General features: G+C 41.5%; 1 protein-coding gene across 1 annotated transcript in view; it reads left to right on the top strand.

Moving 5' to 3' along the window:
• Positions 1-26,779, top strand: part of LOC115135075 (disintegrin and metalloproteinase domain-containing protein 12) — a 162,834-nt gene that overhangs the window by 59,718 nt on the left and 76,337 nt on the right. Inside the window, exon 3 of the mRNA XM_029669330.2 lies at positions 2,058-2,131. Coding sequence (XP_029525190.2) covers positions 2,058-2,131 — 74 coding nt within the window. The remainder of the gene's footprint in view (positions 1-2,057; positions 2,132-26,779) is intronic.

Genomic DNA, 26,779 nt, shown 5'->3' with positions numbered 1-26,779 from the left:
CTTCATCTCTCAAGGTGCCGCCAAAATGCCTGGCTGCTTGTCTGTGTACCTGCTTCTACGTGGGTAGTAAAATAGTTAAAATGACAACATGACCTTTTCCTAGCAGGAGGCTCTCCATCCGTGTGTGTGTGTGTGTGTGTGTGTGTGTGTGTGTGTGTGTGTGTGTGTGTGTGTGTGTGTGTGTGTGTGTGTGTGTGTGTGTGTGTGTGTGTGTGATACAGTATCTGATAGCCTGTCATAAACTGTGCGACAGACAGAGGTCCCCAGCTGCTGTCAAGCCCCCCTTTTCCCATGGGCTAGTTCGGTCATAACTCATGAGTGTTAAAAAGGCAGGAGGTCTGGGGAAATTAGTGTCAGGGTCATAACTCATGAGTGTTAAAAAGGCAGGAGGTCTGGGGAAATTAGTGTCAGGGTCATAACTCATGAGTGTTAAAAAGGCAGGTGGTCTGGGGAAATTAGTGTCAGGGTCATAACTCATGAGTGTTAAAAAGGCAGGAGGTCTGGGGAAATTAGTGTCAGGGTCATAACTCATGAGTGTTAAAAAGGCAGGAGGTCTGGGGAAATTAGTGTCAGGGTCATAACTCATGAGTGTTAAAAAGGCAGGTGGTCTGGGGAAATTAGTGTCAGGGTCATAACTCATGAGTGTTAAAAAGGCAGGTGGTCTGGGGAAATTAGTGTCAGGGTCATAACTCATGAGTGTTAAAAAGGCAGGTGGTCTGGGGAAATTAGTGTCAGGGTCATAACTCATGAGTGTTAAAAAGGCAGGAGGTCTGGGGATATTAGTGTCAGGGTCATAACTCATGAGTGTTAAAAAGGCAGGTGGTCTGGGGATATTAGTGTCAGGGTCATAACTCATGAGTGTTAAAAAGGCAGGTGGTCTGGGGAAATTAGTGTCAGGGTCATAACTCATGAGTGTTAAAAAGGCAGGTGGTCTGGGGAAATTAGTGTCAGGGTCATAACTCATGAGTGTTAAAAAGGCAGGTGGTCTGGGGAAATTAGTGTCAGGGTCATAACTCATGAGTGTTAAAAAGGCAGGAGGTCTGGGGAAATTAGTGTCAGGGTCATAACTCATGAGTGTTAAAAAGGCAGGTGGTCTGGGGAAATTAGTGTCAGTCAGCACTGAAATATGCAGACAATCATCAAAATGTTGTTCTTGCACTCAAGGAACAACACTGCTTGCTCTGCAAAAACAGAAACGTTTTTGCTGTTGATTTCTGACCAACATCAACCTGACATGGTAGATTATTGCTGTAGACCTAAAGTGGAATTTTTTTATTTCATGTTTTCATTAGATCATTTTTTACATTACTGTTGATCTTTTATAAACGTCTCTAATTTTCTGAATGAACAGAGTCCAGTTTTTAACCTAACTATGGGAAATCATGAAAGGTACTAATGGAGGTGTCTATGACCTGGTCATCCTCGGATGGAGAATTAGTAACGGAGAGGCACCATACATACACTAAATCGGATCAAATGTTATTAGTCACATGCTCTGAATACAACAGGCGTAGGTAGACCTTACAGTGAAATGCTTACTTAACTAACAGTGCAGTTTCAAAAAATATGGATAAGAATAAGAGATAAATGTAACAAGTAATCAAAGAGGAACAGTAAAAAATAACAATATATACAGGGGGGTGCCGGTACAGAGTCTATGTGCGGGGGCACCAGTTAGTTGAGGTAGTATCTACAGTTGAAGTCGGAAATTTACATTTGTTGTCCTTAAGCCAATTTTATGTTATTTTAATGGACCAAAAATGTGTCTTTCTTTCAAAAACAAGGACATTTATAAGTGACCCCACTTTTGAATGGTAGTGTATGTGCTCATCAAGAAGTCAGTTGTCATGGCTATGGTCCAGAGCTTTCCCTGGTCAGGTTACGTAGTCAGGAAAACAGGGCCCTAGTCATGACAACCACTAAAGCAATGGATCTGGGAACTGCAATCGCTCTTCCTGGCCCTTTCCCAGCATGCCCGCATACTTCCTGTCCAGTATGTGTCAGCCGTGCTGGGTGTCCCGTCCCCTCACCTCTGGTGTCCTGTGTTTGTGTTCTAGAGTCATCCTGCATCACTGAAGCTGGTGGTGGAGGCGGAAGGTGAACAACTGGTCCTGGCACTAGAAAAAAACCAGTAAGTCATCATTCTATATTCCACTGCACATCCTAAAGTCCTACATCAGACCTTCATCACTACAGGCATCTTGGCTTCCAAAGGAATATGGATGTTTTGGGGGCTAGTGAAATGGTTTGTTTTGAATTTGGGAAGATACAAGAACATTAACATATGGAGTAAACAACGATCAGATGTGTTGCTTTTCAGCTAGCATATGCTGTGCCCATGGCTGTAGTAAGAGCTATGGGAAACGATTCTACAGTATGAGAGCTGATACAGTTTCATGGAGGGGAAGAAATATTTCACTTAACAAATGTCGAGGCACTTTTATGGTCTAGTCTCTCTGAAGAGTTGAGTGATGATAGTTGATAAAGAATGAGGGTGAAGTGGACTCGAGAGGTTGTTTTTTTCTCTCAACACCTTTTTCTCTTCCAGACTGTGGAATATAACACCAGGCATGAGAACTGGGAATCCTGTGGAGTATTTGTGAAATCAACTGCATATATACACACTGTTCATATATATACAGTACAAGCTAAGCATTTCCAGAAGCAAGGAGACTTGGGCCAGGTATTAGGTCTGAAGCAGCCATAGGCCTTCACGTATTTTATACTTGGCTTAATCATTGCGTTTGCATGTGTAACTTACACTCCTTGGCTTGGACACTGTGCAGGAGATCTCCCTCCAGTTAGTTTAGTCTGCCAGGTTTGATGGACCACCATAGATGCATAGACTAGACCAGTAGGGATAAGACCCCTGAGATCTATCAGATTTCACTGCAACGCGACTGAGATAGTACATACACTCTGACATTAGGATATTCTCATGGATTTTGTGTCCTGCACTCACTCCCATCACTCCTTTGAAACACACCCACTATAATAAACATCAAAACTCTGATTTTGCTCATCACCTCACTTCTACTGTCCAACTTAATATGTGTCCCTGACAGAATTCCCACCACCCTATTCCTAAAAATAAAAAATCCCACCCAACTACCCTACCCGCATCGCCAACCTTGGTGACCCGTGTGTCAGCTGTGAAGAGATAAGCCAGCCCAGGAATTCCCTTCCGTCTGTCCTCCTCCCTGCCTCCCTCCAGATGTGTCCGCTGATGTCTGTCTCACGTCTGTACCCAGACACAGGTGGTGTGTGACCTCTGCGTGCTCTCTGTGTGTGCACTGTGCGGGGTTGTACCCTCCCTGCCTTCTCTGTAGGATCAGGAGGTAGGAAGAACCTCTGAGCCAGCACAGAGTAGTAGTTTGCTCTCTCAGTTTGTGGTGTATAACACCACAATATGCTGCTAATGTCCACTTAATAGCTTTCAGTGTTAAGTATGAAGGCTCTATTATCCTAAGAAATTAGTTTAACCAATAAATTAGCTGCACTGTAGACAGACAGATCTAAGCGACAGGTAGAGCAGGATGTACCCTGAAATGTATAGAAATTCTGGTATGCATTCTATAAGAGTTTGTGTTTTTTTTGGTTTTCAGTAAGAGTGAGTTGGTCAACTGAATTAAAGGACCTGTTTAGTAAGTGGATGTGTTCTGGGCTGAGATATGCAAGGTTTACTTTAAGTGGTGTTTTTTTACAGAGTTCTGCTGAGTCCATAAGGTTTCCTAATTTGGTTTTCCACAAGTGCACACCTGGTCCAGGGCCAATCTGAAAAGATCTAGCTCTACCAAAAGTAAACAGAATAGTACATCTAATGAATAAACCAATATGTTAGCTAACAGCCCTCTGAGCCAACAGTCTGGCCTAGAGCTATAGAGTATAGAGCTGTTCAGGCTGTGTGTGTTTGGGCAAGAATGCGTTTGTTCATTGATTATCATCAATAGATTGATTCCTCTATCCTCTCAGCTAGAAGCACTCACAACCTACCTGTGTAGCATTAACAGTATTGTAAGACCAACTCAGTGGCCTTGTGGTTAGTGTCTGTCCAGAGATTGGAAGGTTGGGAGTTTGATCCCTGGCCGAGTCATACCAAAGACTATAAAAATGGGACCTGATGCATCTCTGCTTGGCCCTAAGGAGATAGATTGGGGGAAGGCCCTGTGATAGACAAGCGTCTTGTCCATGGGGTGTACTTGTACATCAAGCTGCCTCATGCTACAGAAACAGGAGATACTCCTTTGAGCTGTTCTGGCTTGCACAAGCAAAGGCTACTTCCAGTTATTGAGTCTCTCTAAAGTAACAGCCCAAGCCTACTTCAACTTTTTCCTTTGGTTTCTCCTGGAAATATTTGACCCAAAAAAGCGGTCAATTTGGAGTTGGACCTGCATGTTCTGTCTGAGCTTGATGTTGGCTCTCTGTCAGCTCTGTACCTGAGCAACAGACTGAGAAATTAGGCTGATGCATCTGGCCTCATTGGATCCTGGCTCTCATTTATTCCCATTTCTCTGTTTAGTCTTTTGGAGGGTGTGTGTATGTGTGTGTGTGTGTCTGCCAGCGGAGCTGTTTTTATTTATTCAGTCTGAGTGGAGTGTCTCCCAGCTCCTGAAGCAGCACCCACCGGATCATTGTTTCAATGTATTCAAGGCTTCAGATATTGATTTTTTTAATGGAATTTTCTGTCATTAGTCAGGAACAGAGTGAAAAATACAAGAAACTCACAACGGCCCACACTGCCATGCAGACACCAAGCTGTGTAAAAACAAAATGGATCCGATTATGCAAATCATGAAGGACAGAGTAGTGAGAGGATGAAGAAAGATTGACTGAAGGAGGAAGGTTATAAGTCTTACACTTGGCTTTGGTTATGTCAATACTTTTTGATGAGGTCTAAACCTTAAGATGCCAGTTTTAGTCGCTCTTGATGGCAGGGGCCTGAACAATTGCAGTTTTCAGGCAATACATGACTACTACAATCTGTACTGAGACTATAGAGAGATAGCGTTCTGAATCCATAGGGGGACTCAAAGGTCAAAGGTGATAAAAGCCGTGATCTAGGGCATGTTAGACAGCCTCTCATGATGTCAGTCCTATGAGACATTACACTGATTAAAGACTGCAACGGTAGGAAGAAAGAATGTGTGTGTGTGCGTGCGTGCGTGTGTGCGTGCGTGCACTACCTGGTCTCATAGACTAGACGTAACATAGTAAATGTAAATCCGAGGACACTCAAATTAGTATGATATGTGACGTTTGGTATGGTTACATAAGACAGAAGGTTACTTAAGGCAAGAAACAAAAGGAGGGTGGTTGGTCGGGGTGGATGGATAGGACCCAAAGGTTGCGTGTTCGAATGTCATCATGGACAATTTAGCATTTTAGCTAATTAGCAACTTTTCAACTACTTTTTAGATTCTTTGCAACTACTTGGCATGTTAGCTAACCCCTCCCCTAACCCTAATCTTAACCATTTAACCTAACTCCTAACCTTAACCCCAACCCCTAGCCTAGTTAACGTTAGCTAGCTAGCTAATGTTAACCCTTTAACCTATCTCCTAACCTTAATCCTAACCCCTACCTCTAACCCCTAGCCTAGCTAACGTTAGCCAGCTAGCTAATGTTACCATTAGCCACCTAGCTAACGTTAACCACAACCAATTGGAAATTCATAACATATCATACATTTTTGCAAATTTGTAACATATTGTACATTTTTGAAATTCTTAACATATTATACATTTACATATTTGTTCATATCATATGAATTGTAATTCGTAACATATCATACGTAATTGATTATGGACGTCCACAAATTAATACATACTATACCTAACGGAACATATCATACGAAATGGAGTGTCTCGAATTTACGTACAGAATAATATGAAATGCTCTGAGACCAGGTTGATGTGTGCCGGCTGGGTTGAGTGGATTTTGAGAAATTGTCTTGTCAGGAAGAGTTCCGTTTCATACTGTTCAATTTTCCAATTTTCCTAGTACATTCATTTGATTCAGGTCATGCTGTACTTTTTGGTGTTGCAAAGCTTTTAGTATGTAACTGCACATAATTTCAGCATTAGGCATCTACAGTAATGATACAGGGAATTCTCAGACAACAGAATGACTTTTTAATGTCTCCATTCATTTCTCTTATCTGGGCCAGCTCCTGAAAGATTTGTCTTGAATCCATTCGACAGCTCAGTTGTTGACAGAATACTTTCCCATGAAGACATTTCCTCAAATACTTTTCTGCCAGGAAGGAATAGGAGATTGGAGATCCTTCACAAACACAGGTCACTGTTAAACAACATCATTATGGCTGCCACAAACATCCCCATAGCAACATCCTCCTCAAGACTGTCATGATTAGCAGGAGATGAGTTCAGATGAGGCCCTGTATGTGCTGTACCAAACAGAGAAGAGGACTGACAATGTCATGATCCCAAACAACCACCAGTACTAGACTAGAAGTACATCATTAGTGGAGAAGCTCATTGACAAGAGGAAGACCCTGGACAAAGAGAGCGCTGGTGTCCTTAGCTGGGTAATTGGATCTGTCAAATCAGAGATATGTCTTCGTCGTGTGTCAGAGTTATTTCAGTAGCACGGGTCCAGTTGATAAGGAATTAGTGGTTAGCTCGTTCGCCTGTCAACTCTGCAGCATAATGGGGTGGTTTTAAGCGCTCCCTTACAGCTCAGTGTAAACACTGTAATGATTGCTTTCCAGGCAGACTAAACAAACACTACAGCGACCTAGTGACCTGGCAGGTCACGAGACGAGACAACTACCATGACTATGTCTCTAAGAGCAGCACAGGACAATAGCAGCATTGTGTCTCTTCGCCAATGATTTAATCCCTGTCTCTCAAATGTTCACTATTTTTTGCTTTCACTCTCTTTCATTCTCTTTCTCTGTCTTTCTCACTCTATCCAATCCATCCCATCCTTGGTATGGACCTCCAGTGGCAGATGAATATGGTAGGAAGAGTGGTGTGTGTGTGTGTGTGTGTGTGTGCGTGTGCGTGTGCGTGTGTGTGTGCGTGTGTGTGAGGGAGTATGTGAGCAGCCCGTCTCTCTAAAGACCAGCTCTTTCCAGAACCTTTTCCCTCTCCACAGGCGACTTGCGACCTGATTCGAGCCACCAGTGGGGGATTTGGACCAGGCTGCTGTGTCGGGTGCCAACACAGTGTGCCCTCAGCAGTACTCTCTGTCCCCGTTGCCAAACCCCCGTTGCACTATACCAGTCACAATCCATTTGCGTAGCGTTGCTGGGTTAAATTGTACAAAACGCTCTTAGCCTTTGGTATGAAGTACATTTTCGTCCATGCGTGCATTTTAGCCTTAGTAAATACACTGAAGTATATTAGGATTTGTTGATACAAAGTAATGTAATGCATCCATACCAATAAAGGCTCTGTGACTTTTAGATTGAATTCTTTCCGTTAGACTTACTCTACTCTGCATTGATTAGGTACTATTTCTGGCAATGTCTTGGGTTGTGAAATGGAACACTTGGCAGTGGGTGGCTACCCCATGAGTGTTTGCAGTTGTGCAAGCGTCAATGACAATTTCCCCACTGCTAAAATAAATAACATTTCCAATACAGAATTAAACTGAGTGGATTTGTCTCTTTTCAAATTACATGTGCAGAAGCTTCAGTTATCCCTAAGCTTAGAACATTAATTATTGATAGTCTTATTGCTTCTTGTGGTCTTTTTTAATTAGTGGATCAGAAAGAATGTGAGAAAGTTCAGGGGGCAATACAGAGTGCCCCTGGGAAGAGTTGCCTGCTACTTAAAGGACAAAATGACTAGGGCTGGGAAATGCCAGGGACCTCATGATACGATAATATCACGATACTTAGGTACCGATACGATATGTATGGCAATTCTCACGCTTCCCATGATTCTATATGTATTGTGATTTGATAATGCGATTATATTGCGATTTGATGTTCCAAACATATTTCTCACTATAATGTCTGCTGCAGAGAGATGAGAGAGCATGAGAAAATTCTTTTTGATCAGTCATGGAAATAAAAGTGCTGAAAACATGTTGGCTCACTATTTAAAAAGAAGATGGAGAACAAGCTATAAGATGAAAAATACTGCCGTTTTGCGGCAAGTACAACCGACTAGCGCTGGCTAATGCTACCTAGCAAAGCATAAATATATATAATAATTTTTACTAATCGATACTTGGATTCAAAGTATTGATAAAATATTGTCCCCATATCACTAAAAAGAACAGAAGGAGGAATCCCTTGGTGTTCAGGGATAAGAGAAGAGTATTCCATTTGTGTATTTGCATGAGGTAGACCTTAAGCCAAGCTCAGACTGGCCCTTGTTCTCTATTCATCTCTCTGTGGGAGTGTTTTTCCAGATGGATTGTGGGATATATGCCCTATGTTTCGTGGAGGAGCCATGGCTTTGCAGCCAGCTTTTCTACTGGACATCTGGACAATGGGGATGGAAGAGCTGAGTTTACTGTTAGCTGAGTAGTTTAAGGCAAGCCTCTAACATTCTAGATGTTCCAAATTCATTTCAGGCTTACATCCTCTCCTTGAGATTGCTAAAACATATGACATCACCTCTTGCTGCTCCCGTCTGGCTATTTTTAGGAAACAGTCATCGTAGCAAGGATGTTGTCAAGCCACTTAGCAAAAGTGTTTGTGTTGTGTGTGTGCTTTCTTGTGTCTGCATTTCTCATCTACCTGAGAGAACATTTGGTGGGACGTCACCCAATTTTCACTGCTTTTAACCTTACATATATGGGTTCCTTGTCAGGTGTGTTAGCTTGCAGAACGGTTGAAGTCCTGCAAGCATCAGCAGTTTGTGGTTCGCGCTTGAGAACATTACAGAGAGTAAGTGCCTTCAAATGAGACTTGGGATGTGATGCATTCTCTGCCATGCCCAACGGCCTCACAGAGCAAACCCCTGCTTTTAAAAATCACACTGATAGATAAGGTGTCAGTGAAATTAACTACAGGTGTAGAATCTTAATTTTACCACTCTTTTGTTGCTGAGAATTTTCCTGCATCGCAGGATATGCAGATGAGCTTCGTGATTTACATAAATTCACTGAAAACCAGCACTAAAAAACAGTTCTATTAACAGTATTGCACTTTTCATATAGCTTACTTTTAGGCAGCTAATAGCCTAACTGCCGATCAAGTAACATTATGAACTAAACGTTCAAATCATGTTTCTGCAGGATTATTTTGCTGTGACAACATTGGTCAAATTGAGATCCTACATCTGTATTGCTGTGTAGGCAAGTGCAAAACATATGGTAAGTTATGTAGGGCTTTTTCCTTCTCTTGCTTTGGGACTGGGGCGCTAGATGTTAATGGTGAATAATGTTCCTATTTATCTGGATCAGCGGGAAAGGAAGACATCCTGGAGAGTGAGGGAATGCATTATTTTTTTCTGCTACTATAGAGATCTCTGGAGATGGTATGATTTGCATGTACATTATATATTGCATTCACGTGCATTTGTCTCTGACACAATGCGAACATTACAATGTGTCATTATGTTAAATTTCCTGGCCTAGTATATCCGGTTGCACAGCCCAAATCTATCCTGGGTCGACTGTATCATAATCACGTTTCATATGAAGATGCGAGCCTCTTGGCCCCCTTTGCAGTCCATACCAAAGTTATAATGAGAGAACACGGTCTTAGAAATGTACAAAAACCTTTAGGGAACTACCCAACGATATACAGTACCAGTCATAAGTTTGGACACACCTACTCATTCCAGGGAATTTTCTTTATTTTTTACTATTTTCTACATTGTAGAATAATAGAGAAGACATAAAAAGTATGAAATAACACATATGGAATCATGTAGTAACCAAAAAAGTGTTAAACAAATCTAAATATATTTTAGACTTTAGATTATTCAAAGTAGCCACCTTTTGCCTTGACGACAGCTTTGCACACTCTTGGCATTTTCTCAACCAGCTTCACCTGGAATGTTTTTCCAACAGTCTTGAAGGAGTTCCCACATATGCTGAGCACTTGTTGGCTGTTTTACCTTCACTCTGAGGTCCAACTCATCCCAATCCATCTCAGTTGGGTTGAGGTTGGGTGATTGTGGAGGGCAGGTCATCTGATGGAGCACTCCATCACTCTCCTTCTTGGTCAAATAGCCCATACACAGCCTGGAGGTGTGTTGGGTCATTGTCTTGTTGAAAAACAAAAGATAGTCCCACTAAGCGCAAACCAAATTGGATGATGTATCACTGCAGAATATTGTGATTGCCATGCTGGTTAAGTGTGCCTTGAATTCTAAATAAATCACCAACAGTGCCACCAGCAAAGCACCCCCACACACCCTCACACCTCCTCCTCCATACTTCACGGTTGGAACTAAACATGCGGCGATCATTCGTTCACCTACTCTGCGTCTCACTAAGACATGGCGGTTGGAACACAAAATCTCAAATTTGGGCTCAATAGACCAAAGGACAGATTTCCACTGGTCTAATGTCCATTGCTCGTGTTTCTTGGTCCAAGCAAGCAAGCTCTTCTTATTATTAGTGTTCTTTAGTAGTGGTTTCTTTAGAGAAATTCGACAATGAAGGCCTGATTCACGCAGGCCTCTGAACACGCAGGCCTGATTCACGTCTCCTCTGAACAGTTGATGTTGAGATGTGTCTGTTACTTGAACTCTGTGAAGCATTTATTTGGGCTGCAATTTCTGAGGCTGGTAACCCTAATTAACTTACCCTCTGCAGCAGAGGTAACTCTAGGTCTTCCGTTCCTGTGGCGGTCCTCATGAGAGCCAGTTTTATCTTAGAGCTTGATGGTTTTTGCGACTGCACTTGAAGAAAATGTAAAATTTCTTGACATTTTCCAGATTTTACTGACCTTCATGTCTTAAAGTAATGATAGACTGTTGTTTCTCTTTGCTTATTTGAGCTGTTCTTGCCATAATATGGACTTGGCATTTTACCAAATAGGGCTATCTTCTGTATACCACCCCTACCTTGTCACAACACAACTGATTGGCTCAAACGCATTAAGAAGTAAATCAATTCCACATATTAACTTTAAATAAGGCACACCTGTTCAAATTTAAATGCATTCCAGGTGACTACCTCATGAAGCTGGTTGAGAGAATGCCAAGAGTGTGTAAAGCTGTCATTAAGGCAAAGGGTGCCTACTTTGAGGAATTTGAAATATAAAATATTTTTTGGTTTGTTTAACACTGTTTGGTTACTACATGATTTCATGTGTTTTTTCATAGTTTTGATGTTGTCACTATTATTCTACAATGTAGAAAATAGTCCAAATAAAGGGAACCTGAGTAGGTGTGTCCAAACTTTTGACTGGTACTGTATATCCTCTAATGAACATTTATTGTGCAGAGAAGAAGTCATAACTAAGAGACCCATGAGAGAAAGAGGTTATTGGGCTAGATCGTGCATATGCTGAGGTTATGTGTATCAGATTAGAGCAGCTTCATAGTCTCGCAGATCTTTATCTAACATGGATATGTCAGTCAAATCACTGTCTTAACTGTCAGGCGATTCAGGTGATGTAAAGATTATGGGGACTACATGGTTCTGGCTTTGAGCTGAAACCTGTGAGCAAGAAGTGCATATGCACACAACACACACACACACACACACACACACACAGGATGGGAAGTGTGGCTCCGTCATCTACCAGATGTGCTTAGGAAAACAAGGAAGTAAGGAAATGCATCACATCACGGATAGAGGGGATTTTACCCATCTGGTGTGTAAGGCCTTGCTGAACCTGCATGGGAGCAGCAAATCAAGTGGACAAACAGAGAGAGAACAGGAACATGAGGGATGTTTTATTCAGGAAATAGATAAGCTAACTGGGGATTTGTTTTAGACTTATAATAAAATGGATAAGGTCCTAAATAAGAAATGGATGTTCTATTTAAAACAGACAAGAGATTATGAAGGTTCCTGTCCAGGAGATTAATTATGGATGACTTTCAAATATTTTTGCCACATCCCAATCATATTGGACAGTGGACTTCTAGGTTAAAGGTCAGTCAACCCTGAGAATCCTATAATCTCCCCAGTATTGGACTGTGAGAGTCAGATGTCAGGGTAAATATATTTTTTTAAAGCATTTATTATTCTCAGGTACTGGAGAGGGAAGACAAGGTAGTGAAGCAGGGTCAGGGGTGCCAGAGCTGTTGTCAGAACAATTTACACCTTGCATCTTGGGAAGACAATGACCTTTAACCTGAGCCCCTTATTTACCACAATCCTACTTCCTGTCCAGGGTCAGTGTAGCTCCAGTATTCCTGCACGTTTCTTATAGCAATGAAGGCAGGCTCTGATTGTGCTGCAATTCTAACACGTTCAGAGAGCAGATAGAATCATTAGGAATGAGGAAGAACTGAGGAATGTATTAATTTCAAAGTAGTTCCTGTATGTGACTTTACATTTCAACCTTAGTGAGTCCATAGTTGACATGTGCCTCTCTGGCCACCACAGCAATGACTCAAAATGCATACTCTGACATTCCGATCACCCTGATCCTCTGTTTAAGTGGTACTGTGCAGTGGAAGACAACCTCCACCATGTTTCCAGGGTAATGCGGTGTGGGATGACAAATTGGATGATATTATCTTATTCTAGAATCAAAGCTGCGTCTGTAAAAACAGAAAAGAAGTGGAATTAATAATGCCAGACATTTAAAGAGCAGAGAGTGTACTTTGGGTGGGAAGGGATTAAGGGGAAGTAATATTTTTTTTTTTTTTGTTGTTGTTGTATTACAAGTGCTGTCTCCAACTTAAAGGGTTCTTTGGCTGTCCCCATAGACTGTCCCCACCCTCTGAATAACCTTTTTTTGTTCCAGGGTGTTTGACATGGAACCCAAAAGGGTTCTACCTGGAACCAAAACGGGTTCTCCTATCGGGACAGCCAGAGAAGTCTTTTGGAGTGTATGTGTGTCATTGCTTTCCGTCATTGGTCCCATCCACCTCCAGTGGTCTGTGTACTTCAGATGTCAATCACTCTTTCTTTATGCAGTGTCTCCATGCCTATTCGACCACATGCAAAAAATGAATTGTGAAGAGGTGTCAATCTCCACAAAGACAAGAAGAAAAAAGGAACAAAAAAAACAAAGAAGTAAAGTAAGTAGAGGGAGCTCAAGGCAGAGAATCTGGATACCACTTCTATTTTCTATTCAGCCCTTTGTCTGTTTTCCCTGAAGAAAAATATATATTTGGCAGAACAATGAGACCACTTTGGGGAGCAACCTTAGATTAATTGGAGAGATAGTAACCCACTGACAGTAATATTTGTGTATTTGTTTACTTTGTTCAATGAATAATAATGGGCCTCCTTCCTTTAAGATCCCCAGTCACTCATTAGTTCCGGTGTAAAACTTGTTATGAATGTGAATATGGAAGTAGCTAAAGCAGTGGTTTTGCATCTGAGCAGTGTGCAGTTACTAAACAACGCCTGGGGGTTGTTGTGGATGTGGCTGACTGGAATAAATACTTTGCCAACAAGCTTTTTCTCGCAGAGTTTGTAACAGCCTACAAACACAGGAAGTTAGTTGTCACGTTTAGGTCCTTATGCGTCTGAAAGGTTGACTTAATACAGTGGTTATTATGTGACTTATGTCACTGTCATCAGCCATTATGGTACATATACATGCCATAACCTGAGGTAGCTTACAGTGTTTCTAAAATGTCATGTTTAAGGCCTGAGCGGGTGTGGTATATTGTCAATATACCACGGCTAAGGGCTGTTGGTGCTGACATCAGTCCTGTGTCTTTAAAAAAAAAATGTAATCATTGATTTAAGATGACCATTACAGATATGCACATTGGCCCCCCACTACAGAAGGGAAAGTTGGAAGAGATGCAAAATACTTTAACATGCAGCTGCATAAATGAAGAATGTGGATCTTAATAAACGTGTAAGTATTTGCATCTGTGTATTGGCTCAGCAACCACAGTAGTCTATGTAGACAGTTGTGTCTGATGCGAATAAAAACATTCAAAAGCTTCTCCATTTAGTAGTATAGTGATGAAAAGTTTACAAAGATAATTAATTTAACACGGTCAAAAACTGTATTGCTCTGTAGATTTATTATTGCCTTCTGATCTAAGCAGTGATGTCACGGATATGACATCATATGGATTAAACTAAATGAAGCATCTAGCCTATGCAAAGGGGGATTCCTATACAAATATCCATAATGGAATGTTCCAAATAGATAGAAAATATTCTCAATATTAACAAATATACAAATATTCACATAAATAATTATACTGTAATAACTTAAAATAGCAAAATACTATTTTCTGCATTATGGCTCTTACAATCTGAACCAAGAAGATTGATTTAGTAGATTATCTGTAATTATCTAAAGAGTAATGTTTTCGAACAACCTTTGATAAAACAGTTCCGTGGTTCACTGCTTGTTAGTTATGATACTGCCTTGGGCTTTTCAGGTTCGCTTGTAACGTCATCAGCAGAACCAGAAACACATACAGTCGCTTTTTCAGAAATTAACTCTTCCTGCACCTTTTTGTGTCAAATCGTTGTAAAACTAGCTAATGCTACATCAGTTCAAAACCACAGTACAGTTCAGGCCTAAGGGAGATTGGCATGTGCTGTATGTATGTAAAAGGATCACTGTTAGATTAAGAATTTTCCTCTCTGACAATTGGCCAACTGTTACCTTTAAAGAGTCTCAGGGAGTATGACATCATGCTCTTTGTACAGTAACAAGGAAAATATGTTCAGTCTGGGAATGGTTTTATGGTGTTACATATTCCGGACATGTAGGCCAACAGGCAATGAAATGGTTTGTTCTTTTAAAAGTGCATCATACCTCAGGGCTGTTGTCTTCAATTGTCATGTGGTCTCTGAAGCTCTTGTGTATAACTAGTTTGCTAATGTCAGATAGCTGGTCTGATCTGACAATTTTGTAGGTGATTCACATAACAGTTGTTTAACACCCTACATTTGTATAATTCTGTGTAAATAAGTGACCGTGGGATTTGCAATAGTGTTAATAATAGGATGCATAGATCAAAAGGAAAAGTAAGACCTTGTGCACTACAAAGAGATTGAAACAAGAGACCTTGAGAGGGAAGAAATGTCTAACAGTGCTTAAGTGATCGTGGGCTGCTGAGTTACTGTCGGGCTCAAGAACCTATACAAGATATAATGAGATGTCTCATGGACCAAAATACTTAGTCATTCCACCTCAAAAAAAGCACAAGGAAGAGGATTTCGTCACCCACCATATCAGATTGTTCTGAAATCGTTTCTGTAGGTTGAAACATAAGATTAGCATTCCTGAAACATTATTTTGTTGAAATATAATTTGGTCTCTGAGAAATTAAGCAAATTGATTGCACCCAAATTGGCTAATTTAATTGAAAGGATTCAAATATAGTACCTAACATCTGATTTGGACCATAATTTTTCGTACAAAGCATAATCCAATAAAATGATCAATTGCCATCCACAGACCAATCCCACCCCAACAACCAGTATACAGTATCAGTTCTCTATGTCTGACAAGTAGTATGGAGCTGCTGCTTGGAGTATTGTTTCTTCAACCTTTAATGTATTCCCTGTGAATCTGGTGATGTTTTTTTCCCCTGTTCAGAGAAATTAGCTATTGAAGTCACTTGCATTTATATCATAAATGAGTGTGAAAGTACCACGTTTTGCCCACTAGATGCCGCTGTTCCTGCTACTGCCGCCACACCTCTTTATCTATTTCGCTGGTCTCTTGTTTATTGGATCACAGCATTTTCTTTGCAAGTTTGGATAGAAAACCATTAGCATTATGCTCATGATTGTATAAATCCTTTCAATTAAAATGGCAAATGTGGGTGCAACAATTAGCTTAGTTTCTCAGAGATCAGTGTTTCAGGAATGGTAATCTTATCTGTTTCTAAGTACAGAAACGATTTCAGAACAATCTGAGGTGGTTGGTGACAATCTTATTTATTGTGCTTTTTGAGGTGGAATGACAAAGTATTATGTTTCATGAGGCATCTCATTATGTCCTGTATAGGTTCCTGAGCCTGACAGTAACTCGGCAGCCCACAATTATTTTGAGTACTGTTAAAGACATTTCTTCCCTCTTAGGGTCTCGTCTTTCATTATCTTTCTAGTGTACAAGGTCTTTATTTCCCAATGCTCATTGTAGGGTTCAGAGAGCTTCAGCACTTCAGTGTGTAGGAGTGTTACATATTTTCCCCATGAAGGAGACATTTCATTTGCACATTGCATTTTACGTGACAATGCATCTTGTTAAAGTGTGCTCTCTTTTTGTACACTAGAAAGAAGATTAAACAAGATAACTTGTAGAGAGAGAGGGAAGACATTTATTTAACAGGGCTCAACAAATGAGTGTGGGCTGCTTAGTTACTGCCAGGCTCAAGAAAATATACAGGTTGAGATGCCTCACCAGCCAAAACACTTAAAAGTGGAGGCCAACAACACCAACGAATGAGGTGTCACGTCATATTTACATTCAATATTTCTCAAATGTAATAAAAAATGTTGAGTCTTTGGTAATGTTGAGTCTTTGGTAATGACCATGAATACGTTTTCAGTGTGCCTTTTTAGCATCAGATCCATGTGAGCTTGAACCATCACCGAAATCAGGCTTAGCTCAGAAACATTGGTCTCTGTTTTACTAATTGACTGGGATCTCAAGATTTGCAGCATATTCGATGGAAATGCATATTTAAAAAGTCCCTTAGTCTGTGCCTTTCATCTAGTGATCAGTTTTCGTTCACGAGTGATCAATAAGTCCCTAGTTACCAGTGCTTGACTTAGGCAGGAGCTCACCGGAGCTGAATACCGGCACCTCAAATGTTGTACTGCTTGAGCTCCTGCTCCTCTTATAAAATATTAACTTAAAGCTATTGTGGAGCTCCTAACCTAAATATAAACAGTACCGGCACCCAAAATGAGTACCGGCACCTATTTCCGTCCAAGTCAAGCACTGCTAGTTACAGTTACTGACCACGACTGGTGCTGGAATGCTAATGTAGTGCGGATGTTGTAGTGTTCAGCGATGGGACACACACGATAGAATAGACAGAATCTGGAAGAGGCTTACTAACACATCTACAGTGGGATAAGAAAACACATATATTCCCTTCAGTAGCTCGATAAGGCACATACCTTCAGTAGCTAGATAACAACAGTATCTGGAGGTCTTATATACAGTATGTGCCTTAACAAGAAAGGCACTCTGTGCAGCTAACTAGGCTTTGACCAAGCATGATAAGTGGGGGAGTATTTCTTCAGCTGAATGGGTTAGATTTTTTTTTCTTCCTCCACTTCTTTTCCTTCTTTTCTTTGGCTCTGTGCACTCCATCGCTCCAACGAGAGCTGGGCCCTAAGCCGGGGGATACGGGGCTGTATGTAAATCAATTTGGGACGCAGACGCGTGTGGAAATAGAATCAGGGCTGTCAACCAGCGCTGTTTCATCATTTTCTCTTTCTTTCTCTTTTTCTCACTTGCTTTCTCGTACCGCTCTCCTCCACTTTGGCTAGCAGTATCTGAAGTAATAGCAGTGTTTTGCGACATGCTGGGAGAAGGTTTTTCTTTGCTTTGGGAGTTCAAGGCAGGGGGGTTGTGAGAATGAGAGACTAAATGAAAATCACCCAGATTACTGCTTTAAAAGAGCATGAAAGCTGTAAAGAGCAGAGCTGGATTTTAGTCAAATGGTTCAGTGCTCAGGGGGGTTCCTGTAATGGTGAATTATTACATGAGTCGTGGAGTTGCGTGTATTGAAATGGATTTGAACAGCCATGAATTTACATAGAACATTAAATGATTTATGCTTGCCAGAGTACAGGTGCAGGGTTTAAATGTCCAATGTTGTTACATCAAACACAATGCCAATCATTGGTTGTACTTTGATGACAAATATAACTGTTGTCAGGAATTCAGAAAAACTTGAATCTCTTTGTTGAAAAAATATGTTCTGTCAATTAAGTCATTATATACCGTCTGTAAAGGTTGTTTGGCTTTTACATGAATGTTCTATTTGAAATTTTAAACTGTGTGGTTGAGCCCTGAATGCTGATTGGCTGACAGCTGTGGTATATCAGACCATATACCACCGGTATGACAAAACATTTATTGTTACTGCTCTAATTATGTTGGTAACCAGTTTATAATAGCAATAAGGCACCTCAGGGGTTTGTGATATATGGCCAATATACAATGTGTTTATGATTATCCTCAGACAAAGGAAATGGACTTAGTTCTTGTTATCTCTACTGGGCTCAGCAGTCTTGGGTAAAAAGCAGAGATTTGAATGTCAGAAGGAAAAAGCCTAGCAATCAATTATAGAAAAGTGGAGGCAATAAACAGATGCTTCACTAAAAGAGAAGGCTAAAAGTGGTGATTTAAAAGGGGTAAGAGAGAGAGGACATAAAGAGGTAGAGCGTATAAGGAAGGAGAGAGGATAGAGAGAAACTAGGAGGAGGTTTAGTCTGGCTCCAGTGCTTTCCTACACTACCTCAGGCAACCTGAACCACACCTAAAGTTTCCTCCTTCTGTTCATCTGCACTTCAAGTGCAGACAATCTTCCCAAGGGCACTCTCTATTAGGCTACCCCCTAACTCTCACAGCGTCCTTTCTCATCCACTAGTTAAGAGACTCCACACCCCATACCTCACCTAATGCAATGTTCAAACAAGGCTGTCCATGGAACATACTGCAAAATCCCCCCTTTTTTTTGCAGGAGCAAAACTTCCTCTCATTTTGTTTTTCTAATTTTCTAGGTTTGTACAACAAAACGTGTCGAGTGGTCATGTCCTCAACAAAGACTTCTGTTGAAGATGATGTACAGTAACTACAGAGGAGGAGGTTTAAAGTTTGAAACAGCAAAATAAGATGGATGACGGTGGTTTCACCCTACCTAAGGTTCCATTTAAAGGGTCTCGTTTATCACAATTAACCTGTGTAACACCTATTAAGAAATCGCTAATTAGATGTTAGTCTGAGTTTAATGAAACGCAACAGGCTCTGAGGACTCGGAAATCAATGGTTATTGATTGGTGCATTATGATGACTTGTGTAACAGACCTTTGTGTCTATAAGGCAGGAGAAGTGGAAATGATTACAAAAGTTTCTGACACCACAAAAGACGCTGGAAAAGTGGGAAAGCAAGCAGTCGATGAAAATTGCTAGTCTGCTTACCTTAAAGTCTAAACTCTTTCTACCTGACCAATGAGAATCTGCATTTTCTTTTCAGATAGCAGACAAACACTTTACTCTAACTGAAGTGTACTGCACAGTAGTTTACTCTAGGACATGTGGATAGCTGCTTGTTGTCAACTGGCAGATTTGCTCATAGTTGTGATTGTGACCATGTTGTTTTTAAAACCCATGTTCCTGCCCTACCACAGACTGTCATTTATCAAAGTAGACACATCCATTTATCAAACAAGACACATGTGTCAATCTTAAAATCACCCATGCATTCCACTGTAAATAAACCAAAAACAATTCATCACTGTACGACCCCCCCCCATTTTTATATGTGACACCAAAGCCATTTCACTGCCTGTCAACACAATTCCATTACTCCCCAATCAGTATGGAAAGACCATCCACAACACTGTTGGCTTGCTGTAGGGTTGATATAAAAAATGCCAGCTGTACATTCTGAATTCATGCTGGGTTTGTGCTGAGGATTCTGGTGACTGTCACGCCGATTGCCACAAGACGAGATCAAAGGCTCTGCCAGATACTTTGAAGTCATCCGCCATCTAAATATAATTTGATTGGCTTCCTGTCCCTCAACAAAAAAGGGCCCCTTGTGGGCAGTCATTAATAAAGGGGGGTGTAATCAAATTGAGCTGTTTCAATGTCCAGGGGGAAAATATATTTCTTGCTATCTTTTCCTTTCTCAAGAGTGTGCTGCCTGGTGAGGAAACTGTATGTCCGAGCTCCAACAAGCGAATGAAGTATCTATTCTTGATGAAAATACATGACATACCATGGTGATTTATTTGATTTTTTTCAAAAGAATATAGAAGGATATTGTACGTACCAAGAATGGATCTATATCTTTCAAATCACATACTGTAATTGCCTTGACATTGTTGGCCTTGTGAAATTCTACCACACAAAACCTCTACCTCACTAAAAAAACAACCAGCCATAGAGAACTGGTAGTGTATCGCAAAGAGGTGAAGTAGGCTGAACATGCAGACACCCATGAACTAATACACACCATCTGCCCCGTGCCAAGGAGATGATTACAACAGGATTTCATCATGTCAAACCAGTGGCTGCTGCAGTAATGTATGTCATGGCACCCTACACAAGGACAACTCTGCCAAAGCCCAACTTCCAAACCTGCCCCAAAACCTCCTCTTTAGCATTTGCACGGAATTAGCATTAGCTTGACACAAATCCCTGTCTGGACTCCAAACGTATCCTCTTATCCTGGACATGCCAGTGCCTGTCTATCAAACCTCCTCTCTTCTCTGATATAGGTCCCCAGTGTAGCTTAATACATTTTCTATTAGACCGTGCCACTGTGGGTTTACTCGCTTCTGGCTTATTGATATTAATGTGATGTGTTGCTAATGGTAAGATAAAGATTGTGATTGATGAAGAAACTACCACTTTGTCATAGGTGAGACATAGAGCCACAAACAGGAGCGCTAAGCTTCAATCCGGGCACTCATTTCTGGTATACCTCCTGAAGAGTTTTTCAATGTCTGACATGATTGACTAATCCCTCCTCATCTAATCCTAAATATTGGTCGGCAGGAAACAGCGTAGGATGGCTAGGGAGCTTCATGGGAGCTTCCTGCTGGGACTTGGACTCACATTATGTCCCATTTAAAAAAAAAACATATCCCACTGACTGATTTCTCAAATCCACCATCCACCCCAGCAGATTTGTTATCGTGACTATGTTAGGGAAATATTTTTTTTAAAGAGTTTTGCTCAAATATGGGTCAACATAGTGGGGGGTGATATTTTCTCTGATATTTCCCACTCAACTCATTGGTCCGATGAAGCGGATGCTAAGATAAAAGACTGTTTCGCTAGCAAAGACTGGAATATTTTCCGGGATTCAACATGGAGTTTACCACATCAGTCACCGGCTTCAATAATAAGTGCATTGATGACGTTGTCCCCACAGTAACCGTACGAACATACTCCAACCAGAAGCCAAGGATTACAGGCAACATCCGCACTGAGCTACAGGTTAGAGCTGCCGCTTTCAAGGAGTGGAACACTAATCCGGACGCTTATAAGAAATCCCGTTACAACCTCCGATGAGCCATCAAACAGACAAAGAGTCAATACAGTACTAAGATTAAATCCTACTACCCCAGCACTGATGCTCAACGGATGTGGCAGGGCTTTGAAACTATCACAAATTAGAAAGGGAAGTCAAGCCGTGAGCTGCCCAGCGACACGGGCCTGCTAGATGCCTTTAATGCTTGCTTCGAGTCAAGCAACACTAAACCATGCATGATCTCGCTCCGTAGCCGATGTGAGTAAGACCTTTAAACAGGTCAACATTCGCAAGGCCGTGGGGCCAGACGGAATACCAGAACGCGTACTCAGAGCATGCACTGACTCAGAGCTTGCGTCCGAATGGATGTTATTATGAGTATGAGTATTCATTTTTTGAGGACCAAATCATTATAGGCTTATTGAAAATTATTTTTTAAATGTAATTAAAATATCCATGTGATATTGTTACGTACAAGGATACACCATGACATTTCAAATTATTAATTTAGTAAAACAACAAACTTTTCAAGGTATTTTTATGACGTGAGCACCATAAAAAAGACTGGTAGCTGGACAGTAGCCTTCACATGTGTAGCATGTTGTATATGTTGGCCAATCAAACCGCCAAATAGGCTCAATGTGTAGCAAGTGGAGCGAGAGTTCACCAATGTAATACAAGAAGGAATAAAATTACAGAATTAAAAGTTAGAAAAATTAGAAGGAGTAAGCTACAACGAGTAACCAACAGGTAGGCTGTTGTTACAGTGGGGAGAACAAGTATTTGATACACTGCCGATTTTGCAGGTTTTCCTACTTACAAAGCATGTAGAGGTCTGTAATTTTTATCATAGGTACACTTCAACTGTGAGAGATGGAATCTAAAACGAAAATCACATTGTATGATTTTTAAGTAATTAATTAGCATTTTATTGCATGACATAAGTATTTGATCACCTACCAACCAGTAAGAAGTCCGGCTCTCACAGACCTGTTAGTTTGTCTTTAAGAAGCCCTCCTGTTCTCCACTCATTACCTGTATTAACTGCACCTGTTTGAACTCGTTACCTGTATAAAAGACACCTGCCCACACACTCAAGCAAACAGACTCCAACCTCTCCACAATGGCCAAGACCAGAGAGCTGTGTAAGGACATCAGGGATAAAATTGTAGACCTGCACAAGGCTGGGATGGGCTACAGGACAATAGGCAAGCAGCTTGGTGAGTTGGCAACAACTGTTAGTGCAATTATTAGAAAATGGAAGAAGTTCAAGATGACGGTCAATCACCTTCGGTCTGGGGCTCCATGCAAGATCTCACCTCGTGAGGCATCAATGATCATGAGGAAGGTGAGGGATCAGCCCAGAACTACAGGGCAGGACCTGGTCAATGACCTGAAGAGAGCTGGGACCACAGTCTCAAAAGAAAACCATTAGTAACACACTACGCCGTCATGGATTAAAATCCTGCAGCGCACGCAAGGTCCCCCTGCTCAAACCAGCGCATGTCCAGGCCCGTCTGAAGTTTACCAATGACCGTCTGGATGATCCAGAGGAGGAATGGGAGAAGGTCATGTGGTCTGATGAGACAAAAATAGAGCTTTTTGGTCTAAACTCCACTCGCCGTGTTTGGAGGAAGAAGAAGGATAAGTACAACCCCAATAACACCATCCCAACCGTGAAGCATGGAGGTGGAAACATCATTCTTTAGGGATGCTTTTCTGCAAAGGGGACAGGACGACTGCACTGTATTGAGAGGAGGATGGATGGGGCCATGTATCGGTAGATCTTGGCCAACAACCTCCTTCCCTCAGTAAGAGCATTGAAGGTGGGTCGTGGCTGGGTCTTCCAGCATGACAACGACCCAAAACACACAGCCAGGGCAACTAAGGAGTAGCTTCGTAAGTAGCATCTCAAGGTCCTGGAGTGGCCTAGCCAGTCTCCAGACCTGAACCCAATAGAAAATCTTTGGAGGGAGCTGAAAGTCCGTATTGCCCAGCGACAGCCCCGAAACCTGAAGGATCTGAGAAGGTCTGTATGGAGGAGTTGGCCAAAATCCCTGCTGCAGTGTGTGAAAACCTGGTCAAGAACTACAGAAAACGAATGATCTCTGTAATTGCAAACAAAGGTTTCTGTACCAAATATTAAGTTCTGCTTTTCTGATGTATCAAATACTTGTCATGCAATAAAATGCAAATTAATTACTTAATCATACAATGTGATTTTTGTTTTAGATTCCGTCACTCACAGTTGAAGTGTACCTATGATAAAAATTACATGCTTTGTAAGTAGGAGAACCTGCAACATCGGCAGTGTATCAAATACTTGTTCTCCCCACTGTATATCTGAATGGGGTTTGGGAGAAAGTGCAGCATGATGTGGCCACAATTAGCTGAGTTAGCTAGCTTTTCTGGACTACTCCAGTCAAGACAGACACTGTTACAGTGCATTCGGAAAGCATTCAGACCCCTTGACTTTTTCCACATTTTGTTAAGTCTTCAGACCCTTTGCTATGAGACTTAAAATTGAGCTCCGGTGCATCCTGTTCCCATTGATCATACTTGAGATGTTTCTACCAATTAATTGGACATGATTTGGAAAGGCACACTCCTGTCTATATAAGGTCCCACAGTTGAAAGTGTATGTCAGAGCAAAAACCAAGCCATGAGGTCAAAGGAATTGTCCGTAGAGCTCCGAGACAATGTTGTGTCGAGGCACAGATCTGGGGAAGGGTACCAAAAAATGTCTGCAGCATTGAAGGTCCCCAATAACACAGTGGCCTCCCATCATTCTTAAATGGAAGAAGTTTGGAACCTCTTCCTATAGATGACCACCCGGCAAAACTGAGCAATCGGGGGAGAAAGGCCTTGGTCAGGGAGGTGACCAAGAACTCAATGGTCACTCTGTCACTCAGGCTGGGGCAAAGGTTCACCTCCCAACAGCACAACGACTCTAAGCACACAGCCAAGACAACACAGGATTGGCTTTGGGACAAGTCTCCAAATGTCCTTGAGTGTCCCAGCCAGAGCCCGAACTTGAACCCGATCGAACATCTCTGGAGAGACCTGAAAATAGCTGTGCAGCAACACTCCCTATCCAACCTGACAGAGCTTGAGAGGATCTGCAGAGAAGAATGTGAGAAACTCAGGTGTGCCAAGCTTGTAGCGTCATACCCAAGAACAATCAAGGCTGCAATCGCTGCCAAAGTTGCTTCAACAAATGTGATATTTCAGTTTTTTAAATCTAGAAAATAAAAAATATACAGTTTATCCTTTGTCATTAAGGGGAATCCCTTGTAGATTAATAAAGTGTGTGTGTATATATATATATATATATATATATATATATATATATTATTTATAAAAATAAAAAAATCCATCTAATTAATACATTTTAGAATAATGCTGTAACATAAAACGTGGAAAAAGTTAAGGGGTCTGAATACTTTCCCGAATGCATGGTATATGGGAAGATAGTGAAATTATAGTGTTTCACAGTATTACTTACCTGCCAGTGTTGTGATTATCTATGATATTCGATTGATTTCTGGGAAATGGGAAAGCGGGAAAGCGGTTCTGACTTTGTGGCTGTGTACCTAGTGGAAATCTCTAATTTCCTGGTTGATAAAAATACGACACTGTTCGCTCACTTTTAGGTTATGCAAGACAAAATGCCTGAATAGTGTAGGGTATCATTGTACAATCTAAATCGCTGTCAACTAGTGGATACAATTTTCATGTCTCTCTGTCTAGTATTAAGGAAGTTAGAGGTCATTTCGCAAGCCAATGCTAACTAGCATTAGCGCAATGTCTGGAAGTCTATGGGTATCTGGTAGACATAAAAACGGTATCCACAAGTTCATCTGACTCTGGTGAAGTAGATAAAGGGCCTCATTGCCAAAATCCCGAAGTATCCCTTTAAATACTCTACCCATGCATTTGACCAATGAGAAACAGCCCTATCACATCAGGTTCAATTAACATTCAATAGCATGAATTTCAATATCCACATCCTGATGATAAATGTAAATGAATAACCTTAAGCACACATCAATAAAGGTGCTAACATGCCTTACCATAAATACACTTAGGGATCTGAAAATATACATCCCTCAGGGATAAGCTACTGCTGCATTACCCAACAATGAAAACCATGCACAGGAACGCACCCAATTTGCCTCTCAAATCTTGGACCAAATCAAATCCAATTTTATTTGTCACATACACATGGTTAGCAGATGTTAATGCGAGTGTAGTGAAATGCTTGTGCTTCTAGTTCCGACCATGCAGTAATATATAACAAGTAATCTAACAATTTCACAACAACTACCTTATACACACAAGTGTAAAGGAATGAATAAGAATATGTGTGTAAAAATATATGGATGAGCGATGGCCGAACGGCATAGGCAAGATGCAGTAGATGGTATAGAGTACAGTATATACATTTGAGATGAGTAATGTAGGGAATGTAAACATTATATAAAGCGGCATTGTTTAAAGTGGCTAGTGATACATTTATTACATCCAATTTTTATTATTGAAGTGGCTAGAGATGAGTCAGTATGTTGACAGCAGCCACTCAATGTTAGTGATGGCTGTTTAACAGTCTGATGGCCTTGAGATAGAAGCTGTTTTTCAGTCTCTCGGTCCCCGATTTGATGCACCTTTTACTGACCTCGTCTTCTGGATGATAGCGGGGTGAACAGGCAGTGGCTCGGGTGGTTTTTGTCCTTGATGATCTTTTTGGCCTTCCTGTCACTTCGGGTGGTGTAGGTGTCCTGGAGGGCAGGTAGATTGCCTCCGGTGATGCGTTGTGCAGACCTCACTACCCTCTGGAGAGCCTTACACTTGTGGGAGGAGCAGTTGCCGTACCAGGCGGTGATACAGCCCGATAGGATACTCTTGATTGTGCATCTGTAAAAGTTTGTAAGTGTTTTTGGTGACAAGCTGAATTTCTTCAGCCTCCTCAGGTTGAAGAGGCACTGCTGCGCCTTCTTCACCACGCCGTCAGTGTGGGTGGACCATTTCAGATTCTCCGTGATGTGTACGCCGAGGAACTTAAAACGTTCCACCTTCTCCACTACTGTCCCGTTGATGTGGATAGGGGGCTGCTACCTCTGCTGTTTCCTGAAATCCATGATCATCTACTTTGTTTTGTTGACATTGAGTGTGAGGTTATTTTCCTGACATCACACTCCGAGGGCCCTCACGTCCTCCCTGTAGGCCGTCTTGTCATTGTTGGTAATCAAGCCTACCACTGTTGTGTCGTCTGCAAACTTGATGATTGCGTTGGAGGCGTGCATGGCCATGCAGTCATGGGTGAACAGGGAGTACAGGAGAGGGCTGAGAACGCACCCTTGTGGGGCCCCAGTGTTGAGGATCAGTGGGGTGGAGATGTTGTTTCCTACCCTCACCACCTGGGGGCGTCAGGACGTCCAGGACCCAGTTGCATAGGGCGGGATCGAGACCCAGGGTCTCGAGCTTAATGATGAGTTTGGAGGGTACTATGGTGTTAA

The sequence above is a fragment of the Oncorhynchus nerka genome, linkage group LG10 (assembly GCF_034236695.1).
Source record: "Oncorhynchus nerka isolate Pitt River linkage group LG10, Oner_Uvic_2.0, whole genome shotgun sequence".
Taxonomy (NCBI): domain Eukaryota; kingdom Metazoa; phylum Chordata; class Actinopteri; order Salmoniformes; family Salmonidae; genus Oncorhynchus; species Oncorhynchus nerka.
This window is presented reverse-complemented; position numbering and strand designations above follow the sequence as displayed.